Here is a 14,356-nt window from a genome sequence, read left to right on the forward strand (position 1 = left end):
AACATTCTCGTTGAATGTGACAAAAGTAAACCCAGCAACTACAGGCCAGTCAGTTCAACCTCGGTAGTGGGGAAGCTTTTGGAAACGATAATCAGGAACAAAGTTAACAGTCACTTGAACAAGTGTGGATTAATTAAGGAAAGCCAGTACGGATTTGTTAAAGGCAAATCGTGTTTAACTAACCTGATCGAGTTTTTTGATGAGGTAATAGATGAGGGCAATGCAGTTGATGTGTACATGGACTTCCAAAAGGCGTTTGGCAAGTAATAGGCTTGCCAGCAAAGTTGAAGCCATGGAATAAACGGGGCAGTGGCAGCATGGATACAAAATTGGCTAAGTGACAAAACCGATAGTAGTGGTGAACGGTTGTTTTTTGGACTGGAGGAAGGTATACAGTGGTGTTCCTCAGGGGTCGGTACTAGGACCACTGCTTTTCTTGATATTAATGACTTGGACTTGGGAGTACAGGGCACAATTTCAAAATTTGCAGATTACACAAAACTTGGAAGTATAGTAAACAGCGAGGAGGATAGTGATAGCCTTCAAGAGGACATAGATAGGCTGGTGAAATGGGTAGACACAATGGCAGATGAAATTTAATGCAGAAAAGTGCAAAGTGATACATTTAGGTAGGAAGAATAAGGAGAGGCAATATAAACTAAAGGGTACAATCCTAAAGGGGGTGCAAGAGAGAGCTGGGGGTATATGTGCACAAATTGTTGAAGGTGGTAGGGCAGGTTGAGAAAGCAGTTAAAAAAGCATAAGGGATCCTGGGCTTCATGAATAGAGGCATAAAGTGCAAAAGCAAGGAAGTTATGATGAACCTTTATAAAACACTGGTTCGGCCTCAACTGGAGTATTGTGTCCAATTCTGGGCACCGCACTTTAGGAAGGACGTGAAGGCCTTAGAGAGGGTGAAGAAAAGATTTACGAGAATGATTCCAGAGATGAGGAACTTCAGTTACGTGGATAGACTAGAGAGGCTGGGGTTGTTCTTCTTAGAGCAGAGAAGGTTTAGAGCAGTTTTGATAGAGGTATTCAAAATCATAAGGGGTCCGAACAGAGTAAATAGAGAGAAACTCTTCCCATTGGCGGAAGAGTCGAGAACCAGAGGACACAGATTATAGATGATTGGCAAAAGAACCAAAGGTGACATGAGGAAAAACATTTTTACTCAGCGAGTGGTTAGGATCTGGAATGCACTGCCTGAAAGGGTGGTGGAGGCAGACTCAATTGTGGCTTTCAAAAGGGAATTGGAAAAGTACCTGAAGGAAAAAGGCTACAGGGAGTGGGACTAGCTGAAGTGCTGCTGCAGAGAGCCAGCACGGGCTGAATGGCCTCCTTCTGTGCTGTAACCATTCTATGATTCTATGAACTAAACCCTCCTCTTCCTTCTGGACCTGTCTGTAGCCTTTGACACGGTTGACCACAATTCTGCTCTAACGCTTCTCCACCATTGCTGGGTGGGACTGCATTCGTCTGGTTCCATTCTTATCTATCCGATTGTAGCTTGAGAATCACCTGCAATAGCTTCTCTTCCCACTCCCGCACTGTTACCTCTGGAATCCCACAAGGATCTATCCTTGGCTCCCTCCTATTTCTCATCTACATGCTGCCCCTTGGCGACATCATCTGACAATGCAGCATCAGCTTCCACATGTACGCTAACGATACCTAGCTCTAGGTCACCTCCACCTCTCTCGACCCATCCATAAACTTTCAGATTGCTTGTATGACATCCAGTACTGGATGAGCGAAAATTTCCTCCAACTAAATATTGGGAAGACTGAAGCCATTGGACTGAATTTTTGGGGATGGTAGCGGGCAAGATAGGTGGCGGGTTGGGTGGGAAAGTTGTTATTTTTGACTGGGTTGGAAACCCACTGTCCTCTCGCTCCCACGCATCTTTCCCCCAGGTGCATCTGTTATCGTGGAGCCGACCCGATGGGCAGAGGCAGGGGACCCAATTGAGATGATTATCAGGTAGTTTACAGGCGCTTAAAAGCCTTTTTTCACTTACTTTTTAAATTTCCCTGCATAGCCATGGGATTCACGCAGCTCGCGAAGCACATCTGTCAAACTGAGACTGGAGTTCCGTGGCCATAGCTCCAGCTGATTACGTGACAGCATGAAAAACAAACCAAAATAAAAACATTTTGATTACATCAGCTAACAGATTGATGGAGATTCTGTTCTACTTGAAAAGCTACTGGTAAATGTTAATTCAGAAATTCCTGAAGGGATGCGAGTGCTGAAGGCTCCCCTGCTACCCTGGATGGTGAGGGAAATACATTTTTCACTGGCTATTCTCGGCTGTTGCCTTCCAACTTGACAGTAATTGCAGTGAATTGATCTGCACTATAAAACATGACATATGCCATTTAAATAAATTTTTGTGTTATTTCTGGTCAGGGTTTTTCTCACCATATACTGTGATTGTCCAGTTACAGATTAAATCAAGTCATCAACTGTAACAATTTAATTCTCATCACTTATTCCACTGGTTCAATTTGCTTTCAGTCCCTGAATATAACTAATTAAATTTTTCAATCTGAGATTTTGGGGGTGAATTTCTGGAGCTTCTCTCACTTGTCCATTGTTAACTTAAGAGGAACAGCTGTAGAAATCCCAGAAACACATAAGCACCACTTACATTGTTTCAGGGTTTCCGCAGCTCTTCTGCTGAATTTGCATAAGATTGTAAATCCACCCCTTTACAGTTAAATTTAAAATCTGCTTAATTTTATATAGTACCTATACACACATCTTTCATTTGTACCAGTTACTGATATAAAAGTCTATAGATTTGTGACTAAAGCACCTATAACTTCAGTTAATGTACTTTTTAAATTATGTTCTTGATCGTATTTGTAGATGGCGTCATATTACTTAATGATATTTAAATATTTCTTTGTCACTCATATATAACTTTTTATTATATTATTGTAGAATAAAGATTCAACACCCACTTTGTTAGATTAAACTTCAAATATAATGTGGCCAAGGTCCCTTTAAAGATCCCAGCTGAAAATGCATCATGAATGACGGCACCAGACCCGCTCCATCTAATTGGGCAGGGTAACGCACTGGGTGGGCTTAATAGGCCCCATTAAGGTAAATTCATTTTCAACAGTGGGATGAAGCCAGCAGCGAGGTCGGGACCCAACACGGCCACCGCCCGCACCAGACCCGCCAAGGTAAAGAAAATTCCAGCCATTGCCTTTGGTCCCCACCACAAACTCCGTTCCCTTGCCACTGATTCCATCCTGCTCTCTGGCAACTATCTGAGACTGAACCAGACTGTTCACAACCTTGTTGTCATACTTGAACCTGAGATGAGCTTCCTACCACATATCCGCGCCATTACTAAGACCGCCTATTTCCACCTCCGTAACATCGCCTGTCTTCACCCTTGCCTCAGCTTATCTGCTGCTGAAAACCTCATCCATGCCTTTGTTACCTCTAGACATGACTATTACAATGCACTCCTGGCCGGCCTCCCGAGTTGAGGTCATCCAAAACTCAGCTGTTAGTGTTCTAACTCACACCAAGCCCTGCTCACTCATCTCCTCTGTGCTCACTGACCTACATTGGCTCCCGGTTAAGCAACGCCTCAATTTTAAAATTCTCATTCTTGTTTTCAAATCCCTCCATGGCCTCACCCTTCCCTATCTCTGTAATCTCCTCCACTCTGCAACCCCCAGAGATCTCTGCACTCCACCAATTTTGGCCTCTTGACCATCCCCGATTTTAATCACTCCACCATTGGTGGCCATGCCTTAAGCTGCCTCGGTCCTAAGCTCTGGAATTCTCTCCCTAAACCTCTCTGTCTCTTGTTCCTCTCTCAAGTCGCTCTTTAAAACCTACCCCTTTGACCAAGCTTTTGGTCATCTGGCCTAATATCTCCTTATGTGGCTCAATGTCAGATTTTGTTTGATAATGCTCCTGTGAAGTGCCATGGGACTTTTAGTACTTTAAAGGTGCTATATAAATGCAAGTTGTTGTACCGCTGTTGGATGAGTTGATCATGGATAGCCCGGCCAGAAAGGGACTGTATTGGTTGCCTCATCCCTTCCTCCTCCTTCCCCTCCTCGATCTTCACTGTATATCTGTGCCCTAATGATAGCGAGGTTACACAGCTTGCAGCAGACCACGACGAATCTTGAGATGAGCTCTGCCGAGTACTGCAGGGCTGCTGTAGAGCGGTTCAGGCAGTGGAAGCGTTGCTTAAGCACCCAAATGGTTTGCTCGATCACATTGGGTGTGGAGGCATGGATTTTGTTATATGCATGCTGCCAAAATGTGCTTTGGTTTCAAACCGGTGTCATGAGCCAGGTAGTCAGCAGATAGCTTTGTTGCCCAGTAGTCACCCGCTGGTTTGTCGTGGTGGCTCAAATGCGGATGGTACAGCGGACTGCCACAGAATGAAGGCATCATGACGCTTGCCAGGATACTGAGCGTTGACCTGCATGATGCGCTGAGTATGGTCGCACACCAGCTGGACATTGAGGGAATGGAATCCCTTCCGGTTGTGGTACATCTTCAAATTCACATGCAGCACCCGCAAAGCGATGTGTGTGTAGTCAATGGCACCCACCACCATGGGGAAGTCTGCTATGCTGGCAAAGCCGCATGCTCGCTCCACCTGCTTCTCTCTAGGCAACAGAATAAATTGTATTCACCTCTCTTTGTATACAGAGCCTCAATGACCTCCGCCCTTATGCAACAGTGCACGGCAAACTGGGTGATGTTGGAAATATCACCTGCTCCAGCCTGGAAAGAGCCCAATGCATATAAATTAATGGACACACTCACTTTCACAGCCACTGGTAATGTTGTCCTCACCCTGCTCTGAGGCTGCAGTTCTGCCTGCAGCCTCAGAGCAGGTGGCAGATTTCAGTGAGCATTTCCTTAGTGAAGTGGAGACATTGCACTGTTCCTCGCTGAGGTTGAAGTAGGAGAATTGCTCCCTGAAGAACCTGGGTGAATACGGTCTCTTGCTGAGAGCCCTTTGCCGCCGCCAGCCCCCCCCCCCCGCCACTCCCTCTTCGAGCAGCTTGTCATCCTCTGTGTCGTCTCTGGTCATTCTCCCTGTCATGCTGCAGGCCAAGGGGGATACAAACTACTGCACCCATGTCTGGGAGCAACTGATCTGAGCAGAAACGTTGAAGTAACCTGCCACACCACTCCCTGGAGACTACTTCAACCTCAAATAAGATAACAAACCACCAAACACTTCTACAAACTCACCAAGAGCCAATAGAAATCAATCAGTAACTAACCTGAAAGCAGTTGATGATCCCTTTAAATAGCGCTAGTTGGAGGTCCGTCCTGCTGCTGAACGCATGTTCAGCTGCGCATGTTTAAGGGCGTTAGATGGAACGTTGAGGTTGAAAATGGCAGCCCTGGCGTCAAATCAGCGTTGCAAGCTAACTTACGTCACGACCTGCCTACTCTGCATAGTTCCAGCACATGCTTCCAGCGCCCGTGCTAATGACCTCACCATAATAGCGAGCGGCATGGCCTGCACCAGAAGTGTGCATGTACGGAGCCATTTTGGACCCAAAACGGCTCCCATAGCCCCAAAAAACAGGGCACTACAGAGCCAAATTTCATGGCCGCAGAGTCTAAACCCAGAAGTGTAAGAGTATTTAATCCAATGACAAATATTGTATGGAAAACAAAATAAACACAGGGAAAGAAAGATGGGATTATTATGAGAGATAAGAGACAAAAAGAAAAAGTAAAAACAAAATTATTTTTACTTTAAAAAATGTTTTAAATCGGCAACAATAATTAAAATCTGAAGGAATGAGAATCCACTCTTGTAAAAGTTAATTTTCAGTGTCAGAGAGGTTGTTTGGCAGTAATTACGACTTATCACACCATTAAAAATTCATTTACACTTGAATGATCAAGCCCTAACTTTTTCTGGCGTGGTTAGTGGGTATCTAGTGGGTAAGTACAGCAACTTCACACCCTTCATTTATTTGAATGCCGAGTCTCTCGGCAAGACACAGTTATAGAAAAATTTCTGGAGGAGCAGGGCAACCCAGACAGCAACTTCCTGATTTCTGCATTTAACTGCGCATGTGCAGACACCAGAAACTGTTTTTCGATTTACTCCTTAATAATGGTGAGTGCTGATAGCCTCACCATTATTTCTACTGCAAAATCTGGGCCAATGTTATTGTTGCGAGCATTCAGGCTTAATTGGGGCACTCTGCAAAAGGTGCCATTTCTTTTTAATTCATACTTGAGATCTGGGCAATGCTGGCGAGCCTGCATTTATTGCCCATATCTTTGTGCCCTGAGAAGGCAAAATAGTAGTTGTTTTTGCAACTGAGTCAACCACAAAGTGTGAGACTGGAGACGCATGCAGGCCAGACCAGGGGTGGAAGGTTCTTTTCCCTAAAGGACATTAGTGAACCAGTTAAGCACTTATGGCAATCCAATAGTTTTCATAGCCATTTTCCACAATTGACCATATTTATTAAATTAAAAGAGCAAAATGTTAGACCAATAGGTCAAGAGCACCGACAGCAGTGGGACAGATAGGGAATTTTAATTACCAATGATGGACGTTGTGGGTTTAAAGAAATGCCACTTGTTGCTGTTCATAGACTCAGTGTGGGGGGAATAGATGCATTAAAAATCCTGTTTAATCTCCCAATGTTTTTTTTTCCTGCCTTATAGCTTTGTTTTGCTTCCAGCAACCCTGCAGATAAATGAATGATGCAGACTATTGTGATAAGTAACCAGTGTTTAAAAACTTTGCAGACTATTTCAAGTGGATATGCGCAACGGGAAACCAAGTGGAGTGATGTTCCAACATTTAGAACCAAACAAGATCTTAAAGGACAAGAACGACCGATAGAAAGACGCCATTCTGGTCAGGGAGATGGCACAAAGAAGGGTAAATGGATTATTTATATTTCTTGACAGTATAAGCAGAATTCAGAGATTTATGCAGGTGTAAATTTATGAAACATACTGCAATAAACTGATTTACCCATGTCTGCAAATAGAGCAGCTCCGTTGCCAAAATAAGGGACAACTCAGGAACACTGTCCTTTTAAGAACTTTGTAAGATCCACGTGGTTCTCCACTCTTTGGAATGTTCTATTTCTTGTGTTCGTCTTTGTAACTTAACTCTGCTACCTATAGTTTAGCTTAGACCAAGTTTTAAAATAACCATGAGTTATGTTAAATCATTTACTCCAGAGTATGTGGATGCTCGCCATGTTCTTCTCAGAAGGCAGAAAAGTAACATGCTACCAAACCACAGTCATTTATATTTACATATAAACAAATGTGTCATAGGAAATCATGTAGCATGTTTTTCATTTTACTTCTTTTGAAGTGGATACATAATCAACATCCTTACAATTTTATTATTTAGGTAGACAAAATAGCAGCGGCTTGAACCGTGTTTGCTACCTCTCAATAATTGGAAATCACATCTTTGTCTGCTCCATTATACCTGGGGTGCAAGTAACTGATCTCATGGGATGCAGTGAAGAGGTCTAATTGCATGTAGCCAGTTATGTGTATTTGCCACCTGCAAAGTTACTTGGCTGCAGAACAAAGAAATCCTCACAGAGGCCTTCTAGAAACATTGCTGCCAGAAGGTAAGGGGCAGGAGGTTCAGAGGAGAATTGAGGAAAAACTTTTTCACCCAGAGGGTGGTTGGAATCTGGAACTCACTGCCTGAAAGGGTGGTAGAGGCAGGAACCCTCACAACATTCAAGAAGCATTTAGATGAGCACTTGAAATGCCATAGCATACAAGGCTACGGACCAAGTGCTGGAAAATGGGATTAGAATAGATAAGACTCGATGGCTGGCGAAGACACAATGGGCCGAAGGGCCTCTTTCTATGCTGTATAACTCTATGACTCTAAGCTATTATTAATTTGAGTTTACTCTATCCAAAATCACCTAAAATAAATTATATAATTTGCATTTCCATCACAGGGTTATCCACAAATAAGAACAGTTCAACAGTAGTTCCTGATGGTCTGCAATATGTTGTATAAATTGTTTTACCTGTATTTCCTCTAACCACAAGCAAGAAAACATGAACTTTCTAATCTATTGGATGAACACCAACCAACTTCTAGCTCTACTACATAGATCATAAATATCCTTCCCAGTGTCTCCATTCAATATCCTAGAGCTAATTTACTTCCAATGCCTAGACCACACTCAGTTCCCAGGAGCTATGAAGAAAAAAAGCAGGGGAGACCTGCTACATCAGATCTCTGCCCCCACTACATTACCACGAATTTCCAGGGTTTTTCTCACTGAGTAGATCTAGGGGTTACTAGGAGATCAACTAGTGTGTATATTTGGATATGAATATGAAATCCCAAGATTTCTAACATTTGTTTTGATAATGACTTTTCATACTCTGTGGTGGAATAGAGGAGAACTAATTTACAGCTGAGAACCATTTGAATATTCTTGTTCTGTGGTGCAGTAGAAGAATGTAACACTTGTAAAGCATGGAACCCATTTGATTGTTCATTATAGCCAAGCTTTTCAAAATATGTGGCCCACTACAAATCCAAAAATACAACTTCTGAAAATGAAAGCATAGCACATTAATGGTTATTTATAAATGGTTCAGCTAGTGTTTGATTTAAATGAGAATACATTTTAAAGGACAAATAATTCATCCCTTATGTCTGCTCAGTACTTTCAAACTATATTATCGTGAATATAGCATATTTGGATTTTCAAAAAGCATTCGATAAGGTGCCACACAAGAGGCTATTACACAAAATTAGGGCTCATGGAATTGGGGGTAATGTATTAGCATGGACTGAGGATTGGTTAATGGACAGAAAACAAAGTTAGAAATAAAGGGGTCATTTTCAGGTTGGCAGGCTGTAACTAGTGAGGTACCACAAGGATCAGTACTTGATCCTCAACTATTTACAGTCTACCTTAATGACTTAGATGAGGGGACCGAGTGTAAGATATCCAAATTTGCTGACAATACAAAGCTAGGTAGAAAAGTAAGTTGTGAGGAGGACGTAAAGAGGCTGCTAAGGAATATAGACAGGTTAAATGAATGGGCAAAAAATGGCACTGGAATATAATGTAGAGAAATGTGAAGTTATCCACTTTGGTAAGAAAAATAGAAAGGCAGAATATATGGAGAGAGATTGTGAAATGTTAGTATTCAGAGGGACCTGGGTGTTCTTGTACACGAATCACAGAAAGTTAATATGCAGGGTAGAGCAAGCAATTAGAAAAGCAAATGGTATGTGAGCCTTTATTACAAAAGGATTAGAGTATAAGAGTAAAGGGCCTAGAAATTCAGTTGTTAGCGTCAGCCGCTAGCGCCTTAAGAGGGTGAGAAGTGGGGCGCGAAGCGGCTAGCACCCGGGCACAGCGCGATCTGCGCCTCTCGCGAACTTGAGTCAAGAATTAGCGGCGGCGCAAAACCGCAGCGCCCGCTCAGCTGCGCGCACAGATCCTGATGTCATTTCATGGTGCAACGCCCTTGGTGCGCCCCGAACCGGAACTTCAGTGGCGCCCCCCTTTGCGCCTGGCGCTCCCAGTGACTGGTTGAGTGGAACGGTTCCCAGTCGCTGTGGGGCTGGGGGGGTGCTATTTAAAGGGGACTCTTCCTGCATTCTTTGTGGCAGCCATTTTGTTCCACTCCTGTGTGAGAGAGAGAGAGATTTGGAGAGAGACAAAGGGAGAGAGCTTTCTGCTTTGACTCATCGCTCACACAGGTACTTCTGGCTTCAGGCCAGAGCTCTGCAGTTGGATTTATTTCTCAGTGCCATAGCCTTGAGTGGCCACATATAATGGGGGCTGCAATGGGTGGAAACGTTGGGTTTCTGCATTGCATTGAAAGGGCTCAGAGACGCCAAGAGAGAGTGCCAATCATGGCCAGACGGAGAAGGGCCAACAGGCGTTGGCACAGGAGGCCTTACCCTCCCAGGGTATACCGACAGCACTTCTCCTACCTCAACATGTCTGAGGAGCAGTGCATTCGGAGGCTTCGATTCAGAAGGGAGGTGGTCACAGAAATCTGCCACCTGCTTCAGAGAGATCTGCAGCCTCAGCTGAAGAGCAGGACATCTCTGTCGGTGGCGGTGAAGGTGACAGTGGCTCTCAACTTCTATGCCACCGGCTCCTTCCAATCCGCTACTGGGAACATTGCCAATATCTCCCAGTTCGCGGTGCATTGCTGCATCCGCCAGGTCACGAATGCCCTCTTCAGAAGGAGACGTCAGTACATTTCCTTCCCCATGACCCCGGTCAAGCAGCAAGAGCGTGCAATGGGATTTGCAAGAATAGCGGGCTTCCCCATGGTCCAGGGCACCATTGACTGCATGCATGTGGCCTTGTGGGCACCTCTAGAGAATGCCGAGGATTACCGCAACCGGAAGGGCTACCATTCGCTGAACGTGCAGTTGGTTTGTGACCACAGGCAGCTAATACTAGCTGTGAATGCCCGCTTTCCAGGCAGCAGCCACAACGCCTTCATCCTGCGCCAGACTTCTGTGGCAGACATTTTCGAAGCCCCGGCTCACCCAGGAGGCTGGCTTCTCGGGGACAAGGGCGATCCTTTGTGCACCTGGCTGATGACCCCACTCCATGCGCCCACCACCCCTGCTGAAGAACGATCCAATGACAGCCATCAAGCGACCAGGAACATCATTGAGCACACAATTGGCGTGCTGAAGCAACGGTTCCGCTGCCTGGACCATACCGGGGGAGCCCTTCAGTACTCGCCTGAGCGAGTCCCCCATTTCGTTGTAGTGTGCTGCATGCTGCACAACCTGGCTATCCTCAGGACTCAGCCACTGCCAGCAGACATTGGAGGACCACCAGAGGAGGAGGAGGAGCACCAAGACGGGAGGGAGGCACAAAGTGCAAGGGCTGTCCGTCAGCGGCTTATTGCAAGTCGGTTCTAGGGCCCCTCTCAGGGAATGGCTTGTGCCATTGAAAGAACATGAATGGAGCCGCTCCGCAAACCCTGAGGCGGTCAAGGCAACAAATAGTTCAAAGTGCAAACATGGACAATCTGAATAAAGACAATTTTTTATTTAACAAACTCTGTGTCCTTCCCGCATGACAAACAAATACAGAGAAACCCCCCAAAAAACAGTCAGACACATAACTGGCTCTCACAACCTAGAGAAAATGAACAAAACAGTGAAACAAAAATGACCATGATCCTCGGCCTTCATAAAAAACTAACACAACATTCTCGGCCTTCATAAAAAAAAAACTCAACATTTTGCTACACCTCCTACTTTTTGGCCTGCGAGGGTGATCCGCCTCGCTTGCACGATTGGCCCCTTCCCGCCCTGCAGCTCCTCCTCAATGGGACCCCAGTGGCTGCAGCAAGGCTGGGGGAAGGCTGATGAGGGTCAGATAGTGAGTCGGCAGATGTCCTTGGGGGACGGCCTGGACCAGCTCTGGGCCTGGAGGGCCCAGCTGCTGACTGCTCCAACTCTGCTTGGGCAGCAGCAGTCTGTCCTACGGGTGGTGGCAGCTGCAGTGGAGGAGTGACAGTGTTGTGCTGCCAACCTGACAGAGCACAGGCACTCCCTGGTCGGCCGAGACACTGGCACTCGCACGGGCCAGCACTGAAGCATGCGCAGCAATCTGCTGAAGCACAGACTGCTGGGCTGCTGCCCCGGCGATGCCTGGCCGATCCAGCGAGGGTGGCAGCAGTTAGTGCCCGTGTGGCCCTGATCTGTGTCTGCATCAGACCAGCCAGTGAATGCATGGCACGACTAAGCACTTGGCTGGAAGCCGCATGTGATGCAGCGACCTCCTGCAGACTCCTGGCCTGTGCTGCCCCGAAGTCCTGCACACTCCTGGCCTGTGCTGCCCCGAATTCCTGCACACTCCTTGCCAGTGACTCTATGCAGTCAGGCATCTTTGCCACTACAGCCATGAGCTCAATGTGCCTGCGCTCAGCCTGGGCGCCCATGTCACCAAGGAGCCGCACCTCCTCTGCGCTCACTGTAGCAGGACTGGAGGCTGAACTCACCGTCCGGGGAGAAGGCCGCCGAGCTTCCCTACCCCTCCTGCGTTGCTGCAGCCTGCTGGGCCTCGGAGCTTCACCATCATCAGACCCTTCCCCCCTGCTTCCCTCCAGGGAAGACGTGTCCCCCATCATGGCCATGGGCTGCCTCGGCTGAGGGTGGCACTGATGGTCCGGCTTCCTCTTCCTCCTCCTCGCCTTCCGATTCACTCACAGTGCCAGCTTGAGGGCCCGCCTCCTCACCTGGCGATTCAGCATCTGAAAGCAGGGAGGCACAAGAGTTGCTTTAGAGTGAGGACAGGGCGGCAGTGAGGGAGGCATGAATGCTGCAATGCACTGCATTGGTTTGAGAGTGGCAAAGGATGCTGCTGTGATGCACAAGTGGAAAGAGAGAGGTCAAAAAGGTCATGACCTTACCATTGCTGTCCAGAACGGGGTCGGCATCTCCAGTGACGACGGGGCAAATCAGCCGGCCTCCCATAATCCGCTCCACTCGCTGCTCCAGGTCGCTGAGGCCTTTAAGTTCAGGACGGCCTCCCCCGGTCCGTAGCTGCTGCCTGCAATTGTGGGCCAGCTTGCCCTGCAAGAGAAAGGACGGGCTTTGAGTACAGTGTCAAGCCCTGATCTTGCCTGCACTGCCTCCCATGGTGGAATAGCCCTGACAGTGTCAAGCCCTCATCTTGCCTGCACTGCCTCCCATGGTGGAATAGCCCTGACAGTGTCAAGCCCTCATCTTGCCTGCACTGCCTCCCATGGTGGAATAGCCCTGACAGTGTCAAGCCCTCATCTTGCCTGCACTGCCTCCCATGGTGGAATAGCCCTGACAGTGTGTAAAGTGGTGAATGTGCATGTGATTTTCATGAGAGTCCCATTGGTCTTGGATGAGGGCTGGGCATTGGGGCTTTCAGGACTCTTGGGCCAGAAAGTGAGGTGCACATGCAGGGATGAAGAGGATACTGGAAAGGGTACTCACCCTGACAACCCGAGTGAGGTCGTTGAACTTCTTTCTGCATTGCGTGGGTGTCCTGGGGACCATGCTGCTGGAGGTCACTCTGTTTGCCACCTCCCTCCAAGCTTTCCTGTATTCGCTGGGCAGCGGCCTCCTGCCACTGTCAGGGAATAGGGTAGGTCGCCGGCTTAGCGCCTTATGATAGTCGTGCACCACTTGCTTTAGCGCAGCAGCAACCTCTTGGGGCGATGCAACTCAATTTCGGTGAAGGTGGCGCTGAGTTGCGCCCGGCACTAAATTTAGCGAACGCCCGCTAGGCGCCCCAAACGTGGCGATACTGAATTTCTAGGCCAAGAAGTCTTATTGCAATTATATAGGGACTTGGTGAGACCACACCTGGAGTGCTGTGTAAGTTTTGGTCTCCTTACCTAAGGAAGGACACACTTGCCTTAGAGGGAGTGCAACGAAGGTTCACTAGATTGATTCCTGAGATGGGGGGATCGTCCTATGAGGAGAGATTGAGTAGATTAGGCCTGTATTCCCTAGATTTTAGAAGAATGAGAGGTGATCTCATTTTGCAGACCACACACAAGTCTGTCTCTAATGGTGTCATTCAGCACCTCTTTGAACTGGCAGTGTTCCGACAACCTTTTTAAAGCAGCAATAAACATCGTCACTGATTCCCCCTCCTCTTGATTCTGTTTGGTTATTGCTGAGAGATTTAGATTTCACAGAGGTTTTGGTGAAAAATGTGCTCCAAGAATTTCCACTAGTTGCTTATATGTTTTAGTTCCTGGCTTATCTGGCTGCACGAGGCTGCGAAGTAAATTGAAAGTCTTCGGCCCGATTACACTCAAAAAGGTAGGCACGACCTTTTCATTTGCCACCGCATTCGCCAATACAAAATCGTCAAAACGTTCCATATATGCGCTCCATTGCTCCACATTTTCATCAAAATCACCGATGTTTCCTAATATAGTAGCCATCTCACGTTTCAAATTAAATTTTCTGTTTACTTACTGCACCCGTAACGTACGCAGATTCATCCGCTCCTCGTTGCCACTTGTTGTGTCGGTACCTTTCTACCTAGTCACAATTTAGGACTCAGAACTCAGAGATTCAAACATGACGTGCTTTATTGGAAGGAAAGGAAGTTCTGGCAAGTTCCGAACAAAGAGAGCTAAACTTAACCGAGAGAATACCCAACCATTTATCTCCTGTGACAGCACCACCACAGGTGGGAGGAGAACACACAATAGAACACACAATACATAACCGCGCCCCCTGCCTTACCGCCTGCCGCTGGCAACGACAGGTTGAGGGGAGCGTTATGCTGTCAGAAAGGGACTAGGGGAGCGCTATTTAAAGGCGACTGCTTCCTGCCTT

General features: G+C 46.8%; 1 protein-coding gene across 5 annotated transcripts in view; it reads left to right on the plus strand.

Moving 5' to 3' along the window:
- gra (granulito) overlaps window positions 1-14,356 on the plus strand; it is a 242,581-nt gene that overhangs the window by 158,841 nt on the left and 69,384 nt on the right. For all 5 annotated transcript variants that reach the window (XM_085992694.1, XM_085992692.1, XM_085992691.1 and 2 more), the window contains one exon: window positions 6,781-6,916. In XM_085992694.1, coding sequence (XP_085848820.1) covers window positions 6,781-6,916 — 136 coding nt within the window. The remainder of the gene's footprint in view (window positions 1-6,780; window positions 6,917-14,356) is intronic.

Source organism: Somniosus microcephalus, chromosome 7 (assembly GCF_052327205.1).
Source record: "Somniosus microcephalus isolate GS21.2 chromosome 7, FLI_Smic_1.0, whole genome shotgun sequence".
Classification (NCBI taxonomy): Eukaryota; Metazoa; Chordata; class Chondrichthyes; order Squaliformes; family Somniosidae; genus Somniosus; species Somniosus microcephalus.